General features: G+C 62.5%; 1 protein-coding gene and 1 long non-coding RNA gene across 2 annotated transcripts; one reads left to right on the forward strand and one right to left on the reverse strand.

Moving 5' to 3' along the window:
- The first annotated feature begins 1839 nt into the window (after positions 1-1839).
- NGFR (nerve growth factor receptor) lies at positions 1840-16627 on the forward strand. The gene is made up of 6 exons (XM_035347757.1): positions 1840-1993; positions 5482-5623; positions 9594-9953; positions 12009-12252; positions 13302-13462; positions 13539-16627. The coding sequence occupies exons 1-6, from the start codon at positions 1952-1954 to the stop codon at positions 13838-13840; spliced, it is 1251 nt and encodes a 416-aa protein (XP_035203648.1). The 5' UTR covers positions 1840-1951; the 3' UTR covers positions 13841-16627.
- Positions 15171-17413, reverse strand: LOC118178896. Its single transcript, XR_004756322.1, has 2 exons — positions 16965-17413; positions 15171-16295 (listed from the first exon to the last, which is right to left on the reverse strand). It is a non-coding gene; the product is annotated as an uncharacterized LOC118178896 (long non-coding RNA).
- Positions 17414-24183: the final 6770 nt, after the last annotated feature.

Genomic DNA, 24183 nt, shown 5'->3' on the forward strand with positions numbered 1-24183 from the left:
GCCCAGCTGAGCGGCCGTCTCTGTCCGCCTGCCTCTGGTTTGTGTCGCCGTGATGGTATTTTTTTTTCCCGGGGTGACTCGTGCCACGGTGTCAGACCCTCCTGCAACGCCCTCGCTCGGCGCTGGGGTTGGGGAGCTCCTCTCGCACGCGCTGTGCCCTCAAACAGAACCCCCAGAGCCCAGCGAGTGCATCCCATCATGGGGGGGCAGACCCCAAATCTCTCTGGGATGGAAGGATGCGTAAAACGGACCATGCATAAAACAGCCCAAGGAAGAAGCCCGGCTTGCTGCAGCAAAGCAACAAAGGCAAACCAAACTGCAAGAGACCCGGGCTGCTCCCCCCCAGCCCCGCCAGATGTCTGCAGGCAGCTTTGCCCTGTTTCCAAGCATTGAAAAGGGATATAGAGAGGGGCGCTCGGCTCACGGATGGGTGGGCAGCACTCCCAAAATCCACGCCCCGGCTTTGGTGGGCACTGCCCTGTCCCCACCTGGCCCCGGCACGGCTTTCTGGCCGGCAAACCCACGGCCATGTGGCTCACACGTGTGTTCCCGTGGCTCTGTGCCGGAGAACAAACGGCGGCTTCGGTTCAATCCTATTTAAAGGGGGACTTTCCTCCGAGCCCTTCCCGGCTGTCCGTCGGAGCAGGGTGAGCCGGGAGCTGCTGACCCCACACACCTCGGCAGGTCGTTGCCCACTTTTCAAGAGGAATTCCAGCCTGTGCCCATCAGCGTGACAAAGTCCCCGTCCCAACACAGCACAAGGCTGACAGACAGCCGGGCCCCCTAAAGGACACCCCCTGCTCCATCCCGTGCTAGGTAAAGGCATTTGGGGCAGGGTGACACAGTCATAGGGTGAAGGAGCCCCTCTTTTGTCCCAGCCCCAGGAGCCACCGCTGGCGCCAGTGTTTCTGGGCAGTTTCCAACAAACCTCCTCACCAAAGCCACACAAAACCCACTGCTTTTTTTCCAACAAGCCCCACAAAGAGCGTTTCTGGTGCTGACACACCAAGGCGGGGGCCAAACCGAGCTGGAGAAAGGCCGTGACATTTCCAACTCCCTCTGCCTTACACGCAGCTTAACAACTCAGCACCACGGGACCGGGGCTGGGCACGATCAGGACGGGGCTGCCCTGAAGCTGAAAGTAGAAGGAGAAGCACGCGGGGAGATTTTTAGGAAATTAAGGATGTCATTATGGGTTTTACACCTGAGGGTGGATTTACAAAGAGGAGCAGGTGGCTTTACAAAGAGGAGCAGGTGGCTGCCGCTCCGGGCACAGCAGCATCTCCTCCTCGCTGCTGGGAACTTCTCTTTGTCACCCGGAGGGTTGGCACAGACCTGGCAGGGGTCGTGGTCCTGGGGGTGTCACCAGCACCTGGAGGATGCTGTGCCTTGCCCACGCAGCCAGAGGAGGTCCGGTGAACCCACAACCAGCCTCAGCCCTCCATCCAAGGCCACTGACCTGCCCGGAGCCTCTCTCTGAGCCTTCAGCATAATTAACAAACCCATTAACGAGCCCGTGGTGAGGGCAGGGACTGGTGGAGAGCTGGAGCGGGGCGTGCGGGGATGGATGGATGGAGGTGTTAGAGGGGATGGAGAGAGATGGATGGAGGGAGGGATGGACGGACAGATGGATGGTTGGACAGACAGCAGAGGAGGGTGCACGGATGGACACGAACCCCAGAGGGGCTGGGGGGAGCGCTCCCCAAAAGCGCTTTGTGGGAGGGCGGCGGGTTCTTGCGGGGGCCTGGGGAGGGGGGGGTCTGGGCTTTGTGTGCCGACAGAGGAGGGTGCTGGCTCTGCTGCTCGCCGTGATGCTCCGGGGGCGGAGAGGAGGAGGAGGAGGAGGGACTTGCAGCCCTTTTCTGGTGCTGCCGAGGCGGCGGGCGGCAGAGGGAGGGCAGCCCGGCCGCGCACCCGCTGCTCGGGGGATGCGAGGCGACCCCCGCGCACCATGGCCGGGCTCCTGCCGCTGCTGCTGCTCCTGCTGCCGGCGGTGAGTGCCGGGCCGGGAGGCGGGGAGGGCTGTTCGCAGGTGCCCGGGGGACCCGGAGCCCTGGAGAGACCGGGGAAGGAGCTCGGGGGGTCCCCTGGCCCGCAGGCACCAGGCGGAGGTGGGATGGAGAGGAACCGGGGTACCCCGGCGCTGCGCCCCCAGGGCTCTCCAGCCTCTTATTTGGAGAGTCCCGAGGGTACCGGGCAAGTGGAAGGCGGGGAGGGGAAATGTAGAGGGCTGGAGGGTCCCGGAGGCACCGGGCAGCCGGGCTGGGAGGTCCCCCGGGTGGGCAAGCAGAGCGCAGATGGAGGGGAGCGGGGAGGTGGGTGGGGATGGGGACCCCCTCGGGATGGCTTGTGCAGCCCCTCGCATCCTGCTAGCGCCGAGTTGGGCTCTGCCATCCCTTTTCTCCCGGGAAAAAGGGTGGTGGCGAGTGGGGGTGGGGGGAGCAGCCCCACCCCTGTGCCTTCATCTCCTGAACCCCATGGCCCCAAACCTTCCCCCAAACCTGCCCGGCTCCAAACTCAGTGCCCTGTAGGAAGGGCAAAGCTTTCCTCCCTGCAGTGCAAGCCCCTCGGCCAGGCACAGCCTCAGCCTGTGCCACAGACAAAACTTTAGGGCGTGGGGGGGCAGGGAAGAGGGGGGTGCCCGGAGCAGGACACATGGTCTGGGCGCACCAGGACAGACGGAGCTACCTGGGGCAGAAACGGGGCTTTTGCTGCGGGAGGATTTGATGGGGGGGGGGGGGGGGGGGGGTTGGGAGGGGAGGTCCCAGAGGGCTCGGCAGGCAGCAGGACACCTTTTGGGCAGATGTTAACCTCAGTGCTTCAGCGGTTTCATTCCGAGACCGAGGAGGAGAGCGGTGCCAGGGGCTCTGTGCCAGAGGGTCCCCTTCCCTTGGACAACCATGGGGCGGGGGCCGGGCTGGCTGAACTCCCCAGGTTCCACGGCAGAGAAAGCAGGACCCGAGCCCAGCCAGAATGGTTCAAACGATTTCAACCCTGGAGAATTCCTCCCTCCTGGGGCAGCCTCCTGCAGCCAGGCAGGGCTTTGGGGCCCCCCAAACCCTTCAGCCACCTCCCCAGGTCAGGGCTGGACGCTTCCCTGAGGATTACACCTGCCGAGCCCACCCAGCCCCACAGGAAAGCTGGGGAGGGGGGAACCCCACTGCCCCTCCGATCCCTGACCGGGACAGGTCTAGAGGTGCTCCCACAGCTGTGAGCACAGCCCCAGGGCCACCCCAAACCCCCAGAACCCCAATTTCATGGCTCGTTACCTGTGCTGCTGGGACAGGAGCTCAGCAGGGGAGGAGGCAGAGCCCTGCCCATCCTGCCGCGCCGAGGGCTGGCCGGACCCGGCGAGCTGAGACGTGGCTCCCCATGCTGCCCAAAGTTTGGGGAGAGCTCAGAGCCAGGGGTTTGGCCTCTTCTAGACAGGGTGCCTAGCCAAAAGACGCAGAGCCCGTCTGTCAGGCTCGCGGGCGGTTCGGATCCAGGCTTGCCGCTGGGCCCATCTCCAGCTGCAGCGTCGCCGCCGTTCCCCGCTCCGGCGCAACGCGGTTTTCTGTGCCAGGGCTGGGGAGATAATGGTGCCTCGCAGAACTCACTCCGCGTAGCTCTTCCTCCAAGGCCATCTCCTCCACCAGCAGCATCTGCTAAGGGAGAGAAACGCAGAGGAACAACTCAGAAAGCAATTAAAAGCTCACAAAGGTGTTGCTGGCACCCTCTGCGCCTCCCCCGCTCCTCGGTCCAGCTGTCAAGATGCTTTATAGTGTTAATACCTGTGGCTTTGTCAACAGGAGTTGTGTTAATAACATGCACATTTCAGCGGGCTAATGCAGACCATGTGCCCCCCTCATAAGCGTGTTAATCTTTACGAACGTTTCAGTGCTCGAGATGGAGCCGAAAGGGAAACGCAGGCGGGGAGGGGGGGGGTGCAGCACCTGGGACTGGAAGTTGCATTTTCCACACCATTTAGAAGCACCGAGGGTAGGACCTGGCAGCTGGGGGGAAAAGCACAGGGTGTCCCTCAGCAGCCTGAGGAGGGCAGGGGGAAGCTGTCGGGGCTCCGGGTTCTTTGCACGGAGGAAACGAAGCAGCCAGGTCCCGGCCCCGCGGGGCTGCTCGCAGCTGCCTCGGGCGCGGGCGGCGTGGGAGAGCTGGCTGCTGCTGGCCCCAGCTGCTGGCCCCAGCCTTCCCAGCACTATTTATAGCCAGGCACGTTGCGATGCTTCCCTCCTTCCCAGCCGCTGCTGCGGGGAGCACAAACCTGCCCAAGCGCGGGGGGATTGCTGCAGAGGATGGGGCAGAGGGAGCAGCAGGGCGAGCTCCAGCCCTGCGCCCCGCCTGGGTCGCTGCAAGCAGCGGGGCACATCCCTGCTGCCTGGCTCAGCCCCTGCTGCAAAGCCAGCCCGGTTCTCACCCCCCCCCCCAGCCTGCTTGTTCCCCAGCTGGTGTTTGAGGGCGCTGGAAGCGCCCCCCATGCCAAACCCTCTCTCTCCCGTGCAGCCGGGGCCCGGTGCCAAGTCGGGCTGGCGAAGCAGCGCCAGCCAGGAGAGCGCATGGTTTCCAGCGCAGGGTAATTGGAGCACTTTGTCATTCAGCTGCCTATAATTGGCGCTCCATTGTCTCAGGCCGGGCCGGATGATGCTGGATGATGCACCCCTGAGTTCATAACGCCGCATTGTGCGAAGAAGAGAGGCGGCCAAGTGGCTGACAAGGCATCCAGATGCGTGGGGACGCGGGGAGGGGGAGCTCCTCCAGGCTCCCGTTGAGTTTCTTCCCCCAAACCAGGCTCAGGCTGATGGCAAAGGGATGGTTGGTCTGACCTGCAGCCCGGCCAGCGCTGCTCCCTGCTGCAAAGTGCATGTGCAGCGGGGCTCCAAACCGCACTGCTCATGGCATTTTTATTGCTTCCATATGTGATGACAGGTTTTATAAGCAAATCCACTCACTCCCATTAGACGGCTGAAGCTCTCTGGGCTCCTTTTAAAGTCTTAATTTCTATCGTGGGGGCTGATTTCCAGTCACGATGTTCAGCGAGAGCATGGCACGGAGCGGGGACCCCCAGCTCTCCAAACCCTCCCTGGGGGCTGGCAGGGCTCCCTGCGGCCAGCCTGGGGACAATGTCCTGCTGCCCGCCAGGCAGGGAAGGGCCGAGCCTTTTGGGATGGCACGACATCCTCAGGGGGAGCAGGTGAGAGATGAGAACACGCAGTGCTGTTACCCTGCTTCCCCCATCACTTCTACCAGGCTCTCGTCACCTCCATCAGTAACACTTCAAGGGGCTTTCCAAATGATTGAGTTTTGCCTAGGAAAACCATTTAACTGCCCTTTCCCCCGAGCCCTGCATTTAATACATGATTCCCCTTGGGCCCAGATGTCCACCCCACAGCACAACCCTGCCTGCATGCCGTGCGTTTCTCTGCCCACCCTTGCAGGGGGAATCCCGTGCCGAGAGTCACCTCCCAGCTCTGTTTTCTCTCCCAGGGACCCGCCTGGGGCTCCAAGGACAAGTGCTTCACCAAGATGTACACCACGAGCGGGGAGTGCTGCAAAGCCTGCAACCTGGGCGAGGGGGTGGTGCAGCCCTGCGGGGTCAACCAGACCGTCTGCGAGCCCTGCCTGGACAGTGAGTACCTGCTACCCCCCCGCCAAGGGTGCCGGGCACGGGGGGGGGGGCTTTGGGGACCACAAGCCAGCACCGGGGTCCTCCCCGTGTGCATCCCCTTGGAAGAGCCACGTGGATGCGCTTTGTGCTGCTGGCTGCAGCCTCCCTGTGCCCAATTCCTGCACAATCACACCCAAACGGCAGCGTTACTTCCAGGATTTCCCCCAATCCTTTAACCATCTGCCCAGCAAATCCCAGCCCCTTTCCGGGACCCACTGGTGCCAGGCACGTTTGCAGGTCCCCTTCCAGGGCACTGCTCCTCCCGGTGTCCCCCAGCTCCCCCACCCCAGCACCACTGCAAGTTTTACCTCCTAAAGGCTGCGAAATAAAGCTGGGGGAGGGAGAAGCAAATCACACAGGCTCCCGATATAGGGGGGGACACAGACAGTTTTCTGCTGGCCACCTCCAGGCACGTTGCCTGCGTCAAACGCTTCGTAAATGCCGGTCAGCTTTGTGCTGGCGAGCTGGGTAAATGCTTACAGATGAAGCAGCCCAGCTCTTAGTGTTTAAAGAACGCCGTGATAGGCATAAGCCATCTGCCCTTCAAATTTACTGCTGCAAACCCTTTGAAGACCTGGGGACAAGTATTTGTAGGAGAACCTGTGCCAGCCAAGCCCGGCCTGCTCCGGGGATGTGGTTTAGAGGGGGAAGGGGCAGAGCACGGCCACGGGGGGAGCGAAAAAGGGCAGAGACCGGCAGGGGAGAAGCCCTCTGACCGGAGAAGCCCCATAACCAGAGCGGCACCGGCACAGAGCAGCGCTAAAAATACCTTCCTGCAAAAATCGATGAAGGGCGCTCGCCCTCCGAGCAGCTGGGGAGGCTGCAACCCACCGGCTGCAACCTCAGAGCGGGCTCACTCGCTGCCTCTGGCTCCAGCCCAGCTCCCGGGGTGCAGGGCTGCAAACCCAGAGGGCACGGCAGGGTTGCTTCGTGTTCCAGAGATGCTCCGATGGGAACGCCTCACATAAGCCCCTTCGTTTCCAGGCCGGGGATGGCTTACATCCCACCTTTTTTTCTGGGAAATGGGGGTGGAAGGGAGTTTCCACCCTCCTCCAGGGTGCAGAGGTTACGGAGAGCCCACGGCCTGGCTGCACGAGCCAGGGCACGGGTGTTGGCGGCTGTACGTGAGCGCTGCTGCTCTGGCTTGTGCCCCAGCAGGATTAACCTCCGGCACCAGCTCTGGGGAGGGTCAGGGAGCTGAGCTGGAAAGCGCGGAGACAAAAAGGCCTGCTCCCTCCCCCCAGCCCCGCAGGGATAAGGGCAGGCAGGACCAAACACTCCCAGCACCACGCTTCGCACCTCGCTTGGCTTTGCTGCCAAAGGGCCAACAAGGCTGGCTGCTCCTGGCACCCCTCCGTGCCTCAGTTTCCCCCACAGCCCCCCAACCCCATGGCTCACACCCCCCCCAGTTGGGAGCACCCTCACCCCGGCACACTCCTCACTCACCCAAGTGCACGGTGTAAATCCCAGGGCAGGATCAGGCCTCCACCACCCCGCTGGGCAGCAAGGGGACAACCTGGCCCCTCACTGCATCAACTGGGAGCAACAAACAAACCCCAGAGCTCAAAGAAAAGGGGGGGGAGAGACAACCTCAGTGCCAGCCGTCCTGCTTTATACCCCCCGCCCTGCCCCAGCTGCAGGCGTTCGTTGTCGATGCAGCAGGGGCTGAGCCCCAAAATTCATCAGCTGGGAGCTGCTGGGTGGATGGGTGCTGGGGGTGCAGGTGCTGAAAGGTCCCCAGCTGCCCTCTGAGCCTTTGGGGGGGGTCTGGGGACAGAGGGGAGACCTGCAAACCCACCACCAGCCCGTGCTGGGATGGGATCCTTTGGGAGCTGCTTCCACCCTTCTCCCCCAGCCTGGGCTCCCACCGGCCCCCAGGGGTGCTGCGTGGGCAGCCCCTTCCCTGCAAAATTCCCCTGGCTGCCACGCAAGGAGAAGGGGGGCATGAAAATCCCCACCTCCACCCCAGGCTGCCTCCGAGGCTTTGCCTTGGACACCTTCCCGATCCACTGGCCAAATCGTTTCGCAAAGATTTTTTGCTCCTATCAAAGCAGCACCCCTGTCAAAGCCCGAAGGCAGCGGTTCCTGCACCAGCCCAAATGGCCACTTGCCTTTTTATTTTAATTTTTCTTCTCTCCCTCCCTTGCCACCCCCCCCCCCCCCCCCCCCCCCCGATGGCTGCCTCATGATTTATTTATCCCCCTTCGCCAGCCTCCATTGCTGCAGAGGGAGGGAGGGAAGGGGGGGCGCCCCGGCTGAATCTCGGCTGTAATTGCTCAGCTCCGATACCTTGCTGCCACTGAAAATGTGCCCACTCAGCCGTATGCCTTTCCTGGCCACTTCCCCGCTCTAATGGTGCCTATCAATAATTCAGAATAATGCGAGGGACGAGTCCGGGTTAATGGGAGCCGCGCACGCCAGCAGCCGACCCAGCGCGGTTCTGCCTCCGCTCGGCCGGGCAGGGGCTGCTCGCCCAGCCCTGGCCCCCCTGCCATTAGCTGCATCCGCTGCTTTTGGCACGGTCTGTGCGTGACACGGCGCTGTGCGACCCGAGTGCGAGGTGGTTGGTGCGGGGGACCCCGTCCCCAAGGAGAAGGGATGGCTCTGGGGAGCCCCGGTGACATCCCGGTGCTGGCTCGGTGCCCCTGTCCTTGGGGTGCAGTGGGCGAGCTGCCCCTGCCCGTCACCATCACCTCGGGGCTCTTCCTTCCCCTCTGTCTTGAAAATGTCGTAAAAGAGGCACCAGAGCAGCTCCTCCTGGAGCCTCCATCTCTCGTGGGCCACCCAGGGAAGCTGGAGGCCACCAAAGATGCCAGGAGGCCACGGGGAAGGTTTGGCCAAGTGCAAGGCGGGCGCTCAGCCCTTGGATCCTCCAGAGGAAACTCCCAGCTCCTGATTAAGGACGGAGAGGTGGCTGGTTTGCCTTCCTGAGGGACTGCACCTCATCCCCCCAACACCTTCTCCATGGAGGGGGCGGGGGATTGGACTTTCCCCCTGCGTTTCGGCAGCGAGGGCTATGGGGAAACGGCTGCGAAGAGCGTGATGGAGGGAGAGCAACCGTGCCCTCCAGGACGGGCACTGATCCTGGCTCGCTGGGCTAAAAATAACCTCAAACACCTTGGGGACCGTGCAGGGGAAGGAGGGGACACGGGGGGAGAGGGGGGGCTCGGCGGGCTTCGGGAGGGTATTGATTTACATGGCAGAGTCAGTCCTGCGGGGTGAAACTGGAGAGCAAGGAGCCCCGGGGTCAGAGGAGAGTCAGCAATTAGTGTTGTAACCTCCTGTTTGCATCACCTCCCGCGTCCCCTGGCCTCCCCGGTGGGGAGCACGAGGCCAAAGGAGGGGGGGGCACAGGGCAGAGATGCCCCCAGGGACCCCCCAGGCAGGATGCAGAGGAGAAAGCTTTGGGGATGCGCTGTCTGTCTCGGCCAGCATGGGGACTGTCCGCAGGTTGGAAATGGGGACGGTGCCCCGGTCGCACGCAGGGATGCTCGCTCGGGGACACGGGCACGGCTGAGATGGGGACAGCAGCAAGATCTGCGCAGGCTGCAGGGGCTCAAAGGACCCAAGTTAGGGGCTGTGTTCCCCCCCTCAGCACGGGGAACTGCTGCCAAAAGGGATTTACTGTTAACGGGAAGGGAACGGGCAAGGGGAGACCGTGGAGTTGCCGGGGGCTGGAAGGGGACCAGTGGTTTTGGGGGGGCTGCAGTGGGGCAAACTCTCCCCGTCTCTCAGAGGAGGAGGAAAACGAAGAGCGCCGGTCCCAGCCTGCAGCCCTTGCACAAACCCAGCTCCGCCAGCAGGATGGGGCTGGGAGCTGGGGGCTGAAGCACACCCACCACTGGGGCGCAGAGCGGCCAGCGGGGACGGGGACACCCCAGCGGCCCCCCCGCTCACCCCCTTTTTTTTTTGCCCCCCCCCACTTTCCCAGGCGTGACCTACTCGGACACGGTGAGCGCCACGGAGCCGTGCAAGCCGTGCACGCAGTGCGTGGGGCTGCAGAGCATGTCGGCGCCCTGCGTGGAGTCGGACGACGCCGTGTGCCGCTGCGCCTACGGCTACTACCAGGACGAGCTGAGCGGGAGCTGCAAGGAGTGCCGGGTCTGCGAGGTGGGCTTCGGCCTCATGTTCCCCTGCAGGGACTCGCAGGACACGGTGTGCGAGGAGTGCCCCGAGGGCACCTTCTCGGATGAGGCCAACTTTGTGGACCCCTGCCTGCCCTGCACCATCTGCGAGGAGAACGAGGTGATGGTGAAGGAGTGCACGGCCACCTCCGACGCCGAATGCAGAGGTACCGCTGCCTGGTGCGCCGCGGAGCCGGGGGGGAGCAGGGCTCGCTGGCTCTCGTGGTGCAAGCACAGACATCCGTAGCGCTCCGTGCCTCGGTTTTCCTCTGCACCACAGCAATGGGGAGGTGGGTGCAGGGCCCCGGGGGGTGGAGGAGAAGAGAGGACTCCGTGTCCAGCTGAGACCCCCACCCCCTGGGCGTTTCAGCACGCAGCTTCCTAACGAGCCAGCGCTTGCTGAGAGCCTTCGCCCCCCCTGTAAATGCTCAGCCAAGAGGTCCAGCAGCCTCGGATGTTGTTTTCACTGCCACCAGAGCCTTCATGAAAAGGGAATCTGGCAGCTGATGGGTTTTCAATGGGAATTAACTGCTGCTGCCCTCCGAAAGAGCTGGGGAGCAGCCAGCCCCACAGCCCAGGAGGGTTTGGTGCGCAAGGAGAGCATCATTCAGAGGAGCAGCCCGGCCGTGCAGCCCCATGCCGTGCACAGTCCCCATATCCCAGTGGAGCTGTTTCTTTTTGGGGCGGGTTTAGGCTGGCACTGGGGCTGCCCCAGCTGCTTTTTGGCAGCAGCAGCACGGTTCCTGCCCTGAGCCCAGCGGCTGAGAAAGGGGCTTTGTCCCGCGCGCCGCTGATTCACAGCACGAGGCGGCAGCCAGTGCAGCTCCCTTTGGCTGATCCCTTGGAAGGGTCGAGTAAATGGAGCCATAAGTCAAGGAGCACAGGGTGAGCTTTGTTAGCTGCCAGCGGGGCCCCGCCGGATACGGCCGTGCCGGCCACCGAAGCGTTGCTCCCAAAGGGCAGCGGGATCCGGGTGGGGGCCGCGGCTGGGAGGGTCGGCAAGGGGAGCTGCCAGCGCCGGGCCACCCCTTCCTTCCCACCACCCCCCCCCCCGGGGACAATCAGAGGGCAGGGTGAAGCGTCCCCCGTGCTGTCGTGGTGCTGGAGAGCTCGGGGTGCACGAGCAGAGGTGTACCCGCCAGGCTGGGGATCGCACCGGGGCCGGTTGTTTGTCTGCGGTTGTGCAGGGGCTGGTGCAGCAGGGAGCAGGAATTGGGCTGTGCCCAGGAGGGGTTGGTTGGGGCTTGCTCCAGCCTCGAGCTTGCAAAATGCCTGGGGCGCGGGGTGGCCGGGGACGTGGCACAGCCCCGGTGTGGCACGGCGGGGACGCAGCCCTGCAGAGCTCGCCCGGAGGCTGCCCACGGGCACAGGGAAAGCCCCTGGAGAGGGGCGCAGGCAGGTCTGGGGGGAGGCAGGCTCTGCGGGGGGGTTGGGCACGCAGGTGAGAGCTCTTCCCAGTGCAAGACGAGACACATCCATCTGCTGGGTGCGGACCTATGGGTGGGAACGGGGTCACTCCCAGATCGGGGCTGGGCTGGCAGGGCGCACCCAGCAGGCAGGGGCCGGGGGAAGGGGACAAGTGAGGGTTCCCCCTTTCTGTTCCCCCCCTGGGGGGATGAATCCAGGCTGCGGGCAGCAGGTGAACCCAGGCAGACCCAGCTCCTTGTGAGCTGCAGAGGCAGCTGCTTTGCCTTACACAGGTCTCGGTGCAGATGTGCTGTAGATGGGCAGCAGCTGGGGCTGCAGCCTGGGGACCGAGTCCCATAGCAGCTCTCTGGGATCAGCGACAGCAGCCCGGGGCTCAGCCAGCAGGCTTGCAAGTCTGGGGGAAGAGCTGCTCTTCCATCCCGGTACCAGGACTGCCACAAAAGCTCAGTGGGGATAAATAAGCCCTGCCTGTGCGAGGCTGGATGCCCACGGGCAACGGGGACGCGCAGATACGTGGCTTGTCCCTTGCTGAATGGGAAGGGCTTGAGCAAAGCAGTGCTGGGAAAGGAAAACCTTCAAAGCCGTGTCCAAGCAGCCCAGCCACGACCAGGGAACCATCAGCCTTTCGGAAGAGGAGACAGCTTTGGCTTGTCTTGGGGTCCAGGGGGACTGGGGGCCCAGGGATGGGTTGGCTTGCAAGGACAAGCTTGGGGACAAGGGGCTGTGCCAGAGCTGCTACAAGTCACCGCCAGGTACGTGGCTGACTCTTCCCTTTGTTTTTCCCCTCCTGGCAGACCTCCACCCTCGCTGGACAACACACACCCCATCCCTGGCGGGCTCTGAGAGCCCCGAACCTGTCACCAGGGACCCCTTCAACACTGAGGCGATGGCCAGCACCCTGGCAGACACCGGCACCACCGTCATGGGCAGCTCGCAGCCCGTCGTGAGCCGCGGCACCGCCGACAACCTCATCCCTGTCTACTGCTCCATCCTGGCGGCCGTGGTGGTGGGGCTGGTGGCTTACATCGCCTTCAAAAGGTAGAGAAGCAAGGCAGAGCCATGGGGGTGTGTTGGAAGAGGGGGGAGTTGAAGTATGGGGAGCAACCCGTGCCCACCCCCCCTTGGAGGTCCTGCATTTGGAGCAGCCACCGACAGCGAAACGAGGGAGGGTGGGTGGGCAGGAGCTGGATTGCCAAAAAATGCATGAGCAATAAGGCAGCTGAGGAGATGAAAGAGGGCGATCACAGCAGGATGGGGGTGCAAGCTGTGCCCCCCCCACCCCCAACACAAACACCCCCCAACCCCCCCCCCCCCCGCTCGCTCTGCCACGCCGCGGGCGGCCGTCGCGGCCGATCACGCTCAGCGGCTCATCCCTGGGCGTGCACCTGGCCCCGTGCAGGTCAGGGCTGGCTCGGCTGCTCCCCGTGCACCCCCCCGAGGCTGGAGGCACCCCGAGGGTTCCCCGCAGCATCCCTTCCCCAACCAGGACCTCAGCCCAGGCTCACGCAGCCGCCCAGCTCCACACATGCTGCCCAGATGCGAGCCTGCAGCTCGCGCGCCCCACGTGCGCCCCGGTCCCTGCCGCCGCCCCGGGCTCTCCGGTGGCCCCGGTCCAGCCCCGGAGGGCACCGAGCGCCACGTGCGCCACCCACGAGGAGGCAGCGACGTGGGTGCGTGCACCCAGCCGAAGCCCCAGCTGCGCCTTCACGTGGGCGCAGTGCCGCACGTGGGGACCCGCACGCAGCTCCATGTGCGCACACGCGTGCACGCCGGCCGGCAGCTGCCTTTCTGCAGCAGGGCTGCGCGGGAGGGAGCCCTGTCCTGGGCCCTTGCAACGCTCAGGAGCTGGGCAGCTGCAAAAGAGGAGGCACTCGGTGCTTATTTAACCTGATCCAGCTGCCGGAGGGGTTGAGCCAGAGGTTACGGGGGAAACGTTCCTTGGGAAAACGGTTCCGAGCAGGGGACAAGGCAACGAAGCTGCTCCCAAAGCGAGGGGTGCCACGCAGGGGATGCTGCCCCGGGGGGGGGACACAGGATAGGATGGGACAGTGCCCCCAGCTGCCACCTCCCTGCTCCTCTCCGTGCAGGTGGAACAGCTGCAAGCAGAACAAGCAAGGGGCCAACAACCGCCCGGTGAACCAGACGCCCTCCCCGGAGGGGGAGAAGCTGCACAGCGACAGCGGCATCTCGGTGGACAGCCAGAGCCTGCACGACCAGCAGCCGCCCAGCCAGGGCACGCAGGGGCCAGGTAGGGCGAGCCGGGGGCCGCGGGGCGGGCGGGGGCACCGCGTCCCAGCGCCTTAACGCCCCTTCGCCCTTCGCAGCGCCCAAGGGAGACGGGAGCCTGTATGCCAACCTGCCGCCCGGCAAGCAGGAGGAGGTGGAGAAGCTGCTGAGCAGCTCGGCCGAGGAGACGTGGCGGCAGCTGGCCGGGGAGCTGGGCTACAAAGAGGACCTCATTGACTCCTTCACGCGGGAGGAATCGCCCGCCCGCGCCCTCCTGGCCGACTGGTCCTCCAAGGAGACGGCCACCCTCGACGCCCTCCTGGTGGCCCTGCGGAAGATCCAGCGAGGGGACATCGCCGAGAGCTTGTACAGCGAGTCCACCGCCACCTCGCCCGTCTGAAGGGCGGCCCGGGGGGGAGAGGCGCTGCCGGGGGCTCCGTGCCCGGCCGCCCCCTCGCCTCTCCCCTCCCTGGCACCGAGACCCCCGGAGAGGAGGGTGGGAAGGAAGCGAGGGCTCCCGGAGCCCCCCACTTTTACGGCCCTCTATGCACTGAGCTCCTGGTTTCGGTATCGCCCCCTCCCACCACCACCCCCCCCTGGCAGCCCCTGACCCTGCCAGGCTCGGTCCCGCCCCACGCCTGCTGCCAGAGCATCCTCGAGGGCGGCTGGCCGAGCGCAGGGACGAGCACCACTCTCAGGTCTCTCCTCTCTTCTTCCAGCCCCTTCCCCATCCTCCTTGGGGCTCCAGGTCTCTCCCTCCTGCCCTTCCTCCTCACCCCACGCTGCTGTTCTCTTCCTCTCCCCTCCGCTGCCCTGAAATTCAGCTGCTTCCCCCCAACCGCGAGCAAAGGGCAGGGCTGGGACGGGCACAGCGAAGCGGAGCCGCTGCGGCGGGATTTGGGGAGGGGGCTGGTCCCTAAGCTGGGCTGTGTGATGGAGGGGAGTGGGCTGGGGGAAAGGACTCGGCTTCCAGCAGCCCAACCTACACTGTGAAATTTGGGGCCTGCAGCCCCCACGCACGCTCCTCGGGGCCAGCAGCTTTTGGCCTCGGTGGGGAGCAGCCACCGAATGCTGGGGATGTCCCCAAGGGGAGCAGGCGTCCCCGTGCCACCACCCTTGCGCCAGTGCCAGGCATGCTGGAGCTCCACGGGGGAGGGGGGGACCCCGAAAGTCTAAAGGGCTGACAAAAGTGCCTGCCTGCAGCGGGAACACGACAAAAGGGCTTTGCTCATCCTCCCCTCGCCATGAATCCCGGCATCCCCGCGCTGCACGCCCCAGGAGCAAAGCCACCCTGGTGCGATTGCACTGTCCCCCTTGCACAGGGCTGGCAGCCGAGGGGGGGCAGCTCCTCCTCAAGACCCCACACTGGGCCTGTACCTGCCCCGGACTGGTGGCACTGGGGTCCCAACCCTTCTTAGCTCACACATCAACCCCCCTCCCGGCACTCGGTGAGGCTGCAGAAGGAGCAGCTGCCAGGTGAGCACCCAGGGCTTCTTTTAGAGCTGCCGCCGGCCAGCACAGCCCTGGAGGATGTCCCCCAAAATGGGGCAGCTTTGCCATCTCCCTCGCCTGGAGGCTTTTTGCAGAGCAAGGACTGCAAGGTGAGCTCGCACAGCGCAGGAGCCGGGTACGGCTGAGCCTCCTGCTTCAGCCAGAAACCTCTCCGAGTGCAGGAGGAGATTTTCCTTCCCCCTTTAAGGAGCTAAGCAAGACTTGTAAATAATTCTGCCTTGTTTTACTAATGCTCGATGTTTCTACGTGTGATGGGGTGACGGTGCCTGCCCCAACCCCTCTGCTCGGCCACCCCGGGCTGCTCGCTCCTGGCTTCCCACCTGCAGGCTGAGCTTTCCTCTTGCAGCCCCGTCCTCGTTCCCACCTCGCCTCTGGCCTTAAAGACTTGACAGAGAACGTGGGGAAACACTCACGTGCTCGCTCCAAAAACCATCGCAGCGGGTCCTTGAGAAACTTGGGGACACCGAGGGGTTTGGCCAATGCTGGTGGAGGGCGTTGCAGGGAGAGCTCGGTGCCCTGCGGGCCGGTTCTGTCTGAAGAGCAGGATGTAACGCGGCACCGTGGAGGTGACAGCACTGGAACCGGTCTCCATCCTCTGAGAGCTCCAAAAGCCGCCTGGACGCGGTCCTGGGAGCCCTGCTCCGGGTGGTCCTGCTGGAGCAGGGCTTGGAGAGATGGACCCAGAGGTCCCTGCCCAACTCGCCCGTTCTGGGATCCCGTGAAGGGGTCTGGGGCTGACATCGGTGGAAACTCAGCACCCGAGTCTTATAAAAGGTTTTGGAAACTTTGCTCCCTGGGTTTTGGAAGATAATTCCCAGGCTGCGTTTGGATCAGGCTGGGATGTCGAGCGCCTCCTGCCCTCGCGCGAAGCAGCTGTGCAGCAAGAGCACTGAAATCCAAGGAAACCACCCCAAATTTGACTCTGGCTTGCAAGCCCCCAGCTGGGGGGCCAGCTCCTTCCAGACTGAGCCATCCCCAGGGATGCTTTGGGACGAACTCAAGTGTTGGTTATCGTGATGTGGTTTCCCTCGGGCCCTTGTTTCGGTGAAGAGACTCGAAGCGAGCGCCCGCGCTGGGTTCCGCCAACTCCTCCTCAAAAACCTGCCCGGGTGAGCCTGGCCGAGCCCACGCGCCGCCCGGGACGCACCGTGCCAGATGCAAATCGCTTTTCTTCAGGACAAATATCGCCATGGTCTCAGGTTTCTATTGCCATAGCAAGGGGTCCTTTCCTCGCCCTTCGACCAAGCCTCGCGGCCGAGGAAACGGAGACAAACTCAACATCCAAAGAGAAGCCGCGGGATGCCTCAAATCCCTGGTTGCAGGAAAAATAATAATAATAATAACTTTAAAAAAAAAAAAAAAAAAGGAGGGAAAACAAGCCAAAGTTAACGCTCGTCGGTACGTTTTGTGTCCTTTTCTAATGGTTCTGTTGTACAAAGACCGTGTGTTTTCTCCACTTGTTCCCCCACTCCCCCTGTGATACCAACGCTGATTTATTAGAGGTTTGCGGCGAACGATTTGCCGTCGTAGAAGGAGTTTGTGGGTGTGCCGGGAGGGGTGCGAGCAGCATGAGGTGGGAGGGATCCTGCACGGGGGCTGGCGGGGCGCGGGGCCGGCTCGGTGGGTAGCTATCCTTGTGTATCGGTCGGATGCCAATAAAGAGCATCACAGCGTGGGTGTGCCTCTTGGTTTTTTCCCCCCCTCCAAGAAGCAAGATTTGTGCTTCCACGATAGGAAAGAACCTCGAAGGCCTTCAAGGGTGGGGTTTCCCCTGGCTTCTTGTGCTGCCTTAGGCACCAGGAGCCTGATCCTGCACCTTGAGCTGCTGGCACCACAGCCGCCGGCACCCAAGATGCGGGCTCAGGATCCTGAAACCCTACACAAAACCCCAGAGCAGGCAGATTTATTTGCATGGGGGGAAATTTTTGCAATGAGCTCAGGAAGGGGCAGGAGGGCTCCGCTCCTGGGGAGGCAAAGGGATGCGGGGCACGTTTCTGATGCTCAATACTCACCCGGCTCTTAGGCAGCCACATTTTTTGGGGGGGAAATAAACAAAACAAAACACAGAGGTGGGAGGACCAGGCTTTGGAGGAGCTCCAGCACTGTGCCAGCCCATGACAGGTTAAAAAAAAAAGATAAAATAAAAGGTTGGCTCCTGCAACAAAGAGCTGCCGGCGGCAGCAGCTGGCGCCTTCCCAACGACGGGCACGTGGGGAGAGGCTGGGGCTGCTGCTCCAAGCTTCACGCAGGGTTGAGTGTGGGTTTGCACACACAAGTATTTACACCTCACAGTTTATAAGGGCTTGAAATAGGACGCTCAAACGGAGCCGGTTTTATTTTTTGGCTGGCCTGGGTAGCTCTCTAGCAGGGAATGTAATGAGGAGCAGGGCTACACGCGTGTAAGGAGCGTTCCCTTTCCCTTTTTTTTTTTTTCTCTCCTTCTTCTCAGCTCCCATATGGTACGGCAAATAAACAGGGGAAAATAATTGCAATCAATCCATTAGGTTTAATCTGCTTCCTCTTAATCCCCCGTCCTCCCCTGGGAAAAAGGGCTGGAGCGGAGAAGAGGAGCGGAGCCGGGCTGAAAGCGGGAGCTGGGAGGATTCCTGCAGCACCTGGGAAGAGCTGGACCCAAAGGAGGGACCGGGGGGGGGGACACCCACACATCCCCCCTCACCCTCCCTGCATCCCTTGGTGAAGCTGGAGTGAGGGGAGAGGGAAAGAAGGAGCTTTGCAAGGTGGTCTTCATGTGTGGGATCAGCTGCGTTAGATGACCCTTGGGGAGAGCAACCTGATTTATGGTTAGTGCAGGAGGGAAAGGGAAAAAAAAAAAGAAAAAAAGAGCAATAAGACCTGAAAAGGAGCCTGACGTTTGCATCGGCTGGTGAGCAGGGCTGGGGAAAAGGCCCTGGAAAACTTCCTTCCCCTCATTTATGGGTGCCTGGGGAGGGAGAGGTCGACCCCAGGCTTAATCTCGCATCTGCTGCAGCGAGCTCTGGAGGGGCTCCGCGGGCTGGCGGCTCGCGGGCAGGGAGCTGAAGGAGGACAGACGGCCACCAGGACTGGGACACGGGGACATGGACAGCCTCAAACATCCTCTCCAGCCACCGTCAGCTCCTGCAGTGTGCCACTGCTTTGCTGAGCCACTCGCTACCCCCGGCGCAGGGTCTCGGATAATCACCAAGTCACGTCCCTCCGTTCCCAAACCAGTCACAGAGAAAAAAAGGGGGAAAAAAAGAAAAAACACCAAAAAGCACAACAAGCCCACAACATGTCGAGATGCTTCCGTGTGATCTGCGACCTTCCCTTGTAGGATGGGAATAGAGCGGAGCTGCCAGAGGAGCAGCAAGGCTCTGCGAGTGGAACAGCTCGCAGCGCCCGGCTGCCAAAACCCTGCCCTCACCTTTACTCCTTCCCCAGGACCCCCCTCCCTCCCCAAAGGAGCCCAGCGAGGCTTTATGTAGGTTCCCCCTGCTGCTTTCACCCGGCTTTGTGGGTGCAGCGGCTGCGGGGAATGGGGGGATTTGGGGGTGCTCGGGTCCCCCCCAGGCCACCCCGAGCTGCAAACAGCCCCGCAGTCCCCGCGGGAAGGTTCCTCACGTCCCCTCCTCATCCCCTGCGAGGCAAAATCTGCCCGCCACGTGCACCAGCCGCATTCCCACCTAATGGGAAGCAGGCAGCTCTCTTGGCCCCTCAGCACATCTTTATCAAACAGGCTCAGGGAAATATGCGGGGCCCGTGCCTCCAAGCGATCCTCGATGCTGTCGCAGCGCCCAGAAGCTCCAGCAGAAAGCTGGGATGAACCCAGCCCCAAAGGCAAGGGGAGCAGGGCAGAAGTGATACGTTCTGGTTCCTCGCAGGGAGGGCAGAGGTGGGATAAAGGCATCTCAGAGCATCCCCGCAGCCCCTTATGGGGTAGGGGACACAGGGGGGACAGGGCATCAAGGGACAAGGACATCTGAGTGGAGACAGCCACCGGGGTCAAAGCCAGCCTCACCCACCTGGGGGGTAGGGGGGACACATCGCCACCACGAGCAGGGGCAGAAGCCACCTCCAGGCCACCGAGGCAGCCAGCATGTCCCAGCCGTCCCTTTAGCAGGGAGAAAAGCCTCCCTGCCACACCACGATGCGGAGGGAAGGGGGGGTCCTGCCCTTCCCCGGCCCTAAATTTCCCCCAGGTGCTTCTGCTGTGCTGCAGCTGGGGGCAAAGCCCGGGGAGGTGCTGATGGGGCTGGATTTTAATGGATGTGGCCTCGCAGGAGCAAGCAGGGAGAGGTTAAACAGCCCCAGATGGATCCGTTTTGGGGGGAGCTAGCGAGGGAGGTGATGGGAGAGTTAATACAGCAGCCGGAGCGAGGCAGCGGCCACCCCCATGCATCTACAGCTCCTATCGAATCATCTCGGGAAGACCCAGGGTGTAAGGGACGTGAGATCGTCCAAAATATGCTGAGAAACCCCGGGCCTAGCCCAGGAACACGACAGCAAGGGCACAAAATAAAAACCCCGTAGTGACCCCACCGGCAGGCTGAGCCTGAGGATAAACGGGGGGGGGGGGGCGGGCGGGGAAAAACCACACTGGTTTCCCTCAAAGCACGGCTCTGAAATGGAAATCGCTGCTGGCGGGTTCCTGCACTGTGACCGTTTGCAAGGGCTGGCTCGCTGTGAAGCTGCAAAGAAGCCACCTGGGCATTAGGCAGAGCTTTTTGTTGTTGTTGTTATTCTGGCGAGGAGACAGCGAGCTGCCAGCGCCGCGCAGGAAGGGAGCAGCGAGCGCAGGATGGGGCCAATCCCTCCGGCGAGGAGAGGCTGCCCTGTGCCCGTGCGAGGCTCCAAGCTCCTCGCAGCGCCGAGCAGTTTCGTAGGAAACTTGCCAGCAGCCCGTTTTCCTGGTCTTTTAATTATTTCCTTTATTTTAGCATGAAAGGGGAAAGGGGGGGGGGGGAATGATTTACAGAGACCGGGAGAAAGTGGCTGCTTTGGTTTCCTTCCAAGCACAGCTGAAGAGAAAATCACTGAGAGCAGGAAAAAGCTTCCAAAGGGCCTGGAAGAGTTGACTTTCTCCTGTTTCAAAGGCAGCATGGGACAGATGAGGGGGATTTTCATTCCCAGGCAAATCGGAGACCGGGCTCTGCACCCACCGCAGCCACGGCTCAGCCAGGACGGGGCTACTCCGAGGTGCTGTCCTGGGAAAACGGCCCCACTTGGGGACAAATCCTGGCTGAACCCCATGCCGCAAGGTGACTACAGGGCTTTTAATTCCCTTGAAAGCTCTGAAAAAGAAAAAGCCCGCTGTGCAGTTCACTCCAGCTCAGCAGCTCCCCGTGGCCGGCAGTCGGTGACTCATTTTCCCCATCCGAAAAACAAAGCGAGCGTAAATCCCGCTCGGATACAAGCTCCCAGGTTGGTTTATTGCTGTCTCATTTTAGAATAAATATTTTATCCCTTTTTTTTTTTTTTTTTTTTTATCTCCAGCTGCCGTGGATTGGAAACTCCTCTTTGTTTTAGTCAAGAGAAAAAAAAAAGGGGGGGGGGATGAAATTTTCATCAGATGCAAAGTGAGACTTTCCTGAGCAGAGTGAGGGGGGCTCAGCCCCTGCTCCCAGCTGAGGGTCGCTGGCGTTGTGCTGCACGAAGCTGCCAGGTGAAGCTCTCAGGAGTAGAGATTGCTGCTTTTCCAACCGGGGCGGGTGCCAGGAGAGCCGTGGGAAGGTGGCGAACAGCAGCCAGCCCCGGCCCGCTGGGGCCAGCAGCGCCCACCGGCCCCTTCCCCAGCCCTGCCACCCTCCACGCGCAGGGGCCGGGGAAAATCTGTCTTAAAGCTCAGCTCCAGCCCACGCACATTCTCCTCCGTTCCCCTTTGTAGCTGGAAAGGGGTTTGTTCCATCCCTAATTGCTCCAGACCTGCTTTTCAGCCTGGAATAATCGGGGCTTTCTGCAGAGATGCTCCGGCGCAGCCCTGGAAAACACCCAAGGCAGCGCGCGCACGGCTCCGAGGTCAGAAACCAGAAGGCGTAGAACAGTTGCAGAGCAGCACGCAGATTTCCCGGCCGGCCCGAGCCGAGCCCAGCACCGCCGAGGTTTTCCGAATCAGCCCGTGGGAAGCAGCATCCGTCCACGGGGCCGAGCCTCGCCGCCCCTCTCCCATCGCAGCGGCCGAGCTGTCGTTTCCCAGCTAACACCCGGCGGGGTGGGGTAGCCAGGATTGCACGTTTTTAATTATAATCAGGGGAACGAGACGGTGGGGGACTGGGGAGGAGGGGAAGGAACCCGGCCACTGCATCTGGGTGTCTGAAATGCTGCGAGCCCAGCTTTGGGTCCCCAGCACCCATAGCCCCCTGCCCCCAGCACCCCTTCCCTGCCCTCCCGGCCAGGCTCAGGGCTCAGGAGCCCTCCCAGGTGCTGCTGAGCCCATGGTGGGTGCCACGGTCCCACACCACGCATGGGGACGTGGGCTGGGCACCCAGCACGGTCCCTGCTTTCCAGGACAGGGTAGGAAACCTCTTCGGCCCCTGCAGGCACTGCTCGGGGGGTCGATCACAGCCACTCACACCTGATGGGGGGGGGCAAATCCCACCCCCCTCCCAAGGCCAGGCTGCCTGCACAGCCCCAGGAACGCGCCGCCGAACAAACAATTTCCTTCCAAAGAACCTCAATTTTACACTTGAAGTGTAAGGATCGAAACGTTTCATGATTGAACCCAGGCGAAGAGATCCTGGGAATTGCCTGCGCAACCCATATGGATTTGTTCCGTGGCTTAAAAAACACAAACACAAAACCCCAAACCCCAGCCCGGGCTTCCCACCCCCCCTGCCCCCAATTCCTTCCTCCCCTCGGCTCAGAAAAAAAAAAGCCGCTCGCTTTCCAGCCGCGGCCGCTGGTTTCAATTATCTCCATGATTAACTTTCTTCGTTTTACAGGCGGCTCCTGCCAGGCGCCCCATTGCCACCCCGCTGCGGTGCGGGGGGCACAGCCCCAGGGCACCCCAGGGTGCTGGCAGGGGGGGGCACGGCGATGCCCGGGGTCTCCTGCCCTGCTGCTGGGGAGGACGAGCCTCCTCCAGGTCAGCATCCCTCCGGGTGAACGATTACGGGCAGGAAAAAGGAAAAGGGAAGGGGCAGAAGGGGGAGAAGAGGGGATGGAGGCAGAGAGAAGTGATGGATGGGGGTCAGGAAAGGTGGGATTTGGGGCGGGAGGGAGCGGGGAAGGAGGGGGACGTGGTGCTGCTCTTGCAAACACAGCTGCCTGGGAGGAAGGGGAAGGTGTGAATGTCAGAGGGAGCAGGTGATGTGCTCCTGCACCACCTCCAGCCCTCAGCAGGGTGGGAGAGGAGCAAGGAGGGACCGTGCCCCCCAACTCCCCCAGGGACCCTCCCTCATTGCAGGGTGCCCCGGGGCTGGGCAGGGTCCCATCGCCAGCTGCGCTGCCGCCCTGACCCCGGCCATAAATCCTCCCCCAAGGTCCAGCAGGCGCTAGAAGCTGATTTGATTCTCATTTCCTTCTCTCGACTCAAGACTGAGCCTTTAATCCCCGCCAGCAAGCACTCCCCAGCCCTATCGCCCCCTCCCTTTTCCCTTTCCCTTCCCGTCCCCCCCACCAGCATCCCACTGGGGCCAGCAGGGCTCCGCCACCAGCTCCCTCATTATTTGTCCCCTTCCCTGCATTTTTTTTTTTTTTCCAGGGAAATGAAGCAGCACGAGGAGGAGGAGGAGGGAGATGGGGCCGATGCCCGTGGTATCCCCATGCAGGACTGGCTTTGCTCAGCAGCCCGGCCGTTCCCCGCAAAAGTGACCCGAGGATGCTGCGCGTCCCCCGCATCCGCGCGTCTGGGTTGAGCGATGCACAAGCTGGAAGCCGGCGCTCAGCTGGGGCTGCGTGCACTCAATTAGCAGATCGGAGCATCGCTGGGAGCCAGAAACCCCTAACGAGGGGCTGTGGGCTTCTGCCAAGATGCGCATCCCGGCCCCTCGTTGCCTGATCCCCCTCTCACACCCGGAGTGAATGGAAACCGGGAATGAGACGGGACGTGGGAGAAAAATGTGCATTGGGCAAACGTACTGGGCTCTGAAATCTGAGGATGGAGACCAAAATGTGGAGGTGGGGGAGGAGCAGAGGTTGAATCCTGCCACTGGGAATTTGGGCTTTGACCGGCAGGCCGAAGCTGCAGAGCATCAGCACAAAAGCAGGGGCGAGCTGGGGGAGCGGAGGCGTCCTGCACCCGACCTGGGGACAATGAGAAGAGGGAATGGGGACACCAGATTGGGCACGGGTCTTTCCACACCTTGGGAGCCGCCTTTGTCCAGATGAAAGGCAGGGGTTGGGTTACCAAATCGCACCCATCTCGCCCTCCAGCACCGTCTCTTGCGGCTGCCCCCCTGCCGGCTCGGTTACCCCTGGGACAAAGGGGTTGGCGGCGGGGGGGGCTCCCAAACAGGGACACAGCCCGGCCCACGGTGCTTTCATCTTCTGCGTGCCGGCCTGGGGAGCAGAGATAACTCCTGCCTGGAGAGATAAGATCAGGTAGACAGCGCTCGGGACACCCGAAACCGGAGCGTTTTTCTGGTGCCTTCTGCCTGTTTGCAACTCAAGCCGCTCCTCCCCTCGCTGCGTGGGGTAGCACAGCCCCGGGCAGCTCCGGCTCCAGCTAAACCGCTGCTGTTCCCCTTCCACAGAGGATTGCATGGCTCCTTTGTGCTCCCCTAAGCCCCGTCGTTGTCCTTTTGTGGGCGAGGGATGAGATGGGGACGCCTCCGGCACGCTCCATCCTCATGGGGCTGCTGGCGGTGGGTGCAGCAGCTCCAATCCTGTCGGTCCTGGAGCTGTGCTGAGAGCTCAAGAAATCCAGCTGCTGCCCAAAGAGCTGCTGCGGAGTTTAAATACAGGGTCCTTCCTCCACAGCTGTCTCCCCACCACCCGGTGCCCACCAGCCCCGAGCCCAGCCTGCTGCCCGTAGCCACCGCAGCTCTGGTTTGTGAGGAATGAGCCCAAAAACGCTGCTCGGCCCTTGCCCAAGGAGCTTGGCCCCGGGAAGGAGGACCAGGGCTCTGCCAGAGCGGGATGAGAAGCATCCCCCGGTCACTGCAGAGCTTCTTGGCATTTGGGAAAGGTTTCTTAACACGGTCGGAGGCTCGGAATAGGGGCTGGGGAAGAAAAAAGCCTTGCTCCTACCAAGCACCGCTCACTCCAACACACCAAGCCAGGGCCAAGCTCAGCTCCAGGAACACTGCATTGTCC

Source organism: Oxyura jamaicensis, chromosome 27, assembly GCF_011077185.1.
Source record: "Oxyura jamaicensis isolate SHBP4307 breed ruddy duck chromosome 27, BPBGC_Ojam_1.0, whole genome shotgun sequence".
Taxonomy (NCBI): domain Eukaryota; kingdom Metazoa; phylum Chordata; class Aves; order Anseriformes; family Anatidae; genus Oxyura; species Oxyura jamaicensis.

Coding starts and splice junctions, on each gene's coding strand:
- NGFR (XM_035347757.1), top strand. CDS start 1,952: ATGGCCGGGCTCCTGCCGCTGCTGCTGCTCCTGCTGCCGGCG. Junction 1,994..5,481: donor TGCTGCTCCTGCTGCCGGCG/GTGAGTGCCGGG, acceptor TTTCTCTCCCAG/GGACCCGCCTGGGGCTCCAA. Junction 9,954..12,008: donor CTCCGACGCCGAATGCAGAG/GTACCGCTGCCT, acceptor CCCTCCTGGCAG/ACCTCCACCCTCGCTGGACA.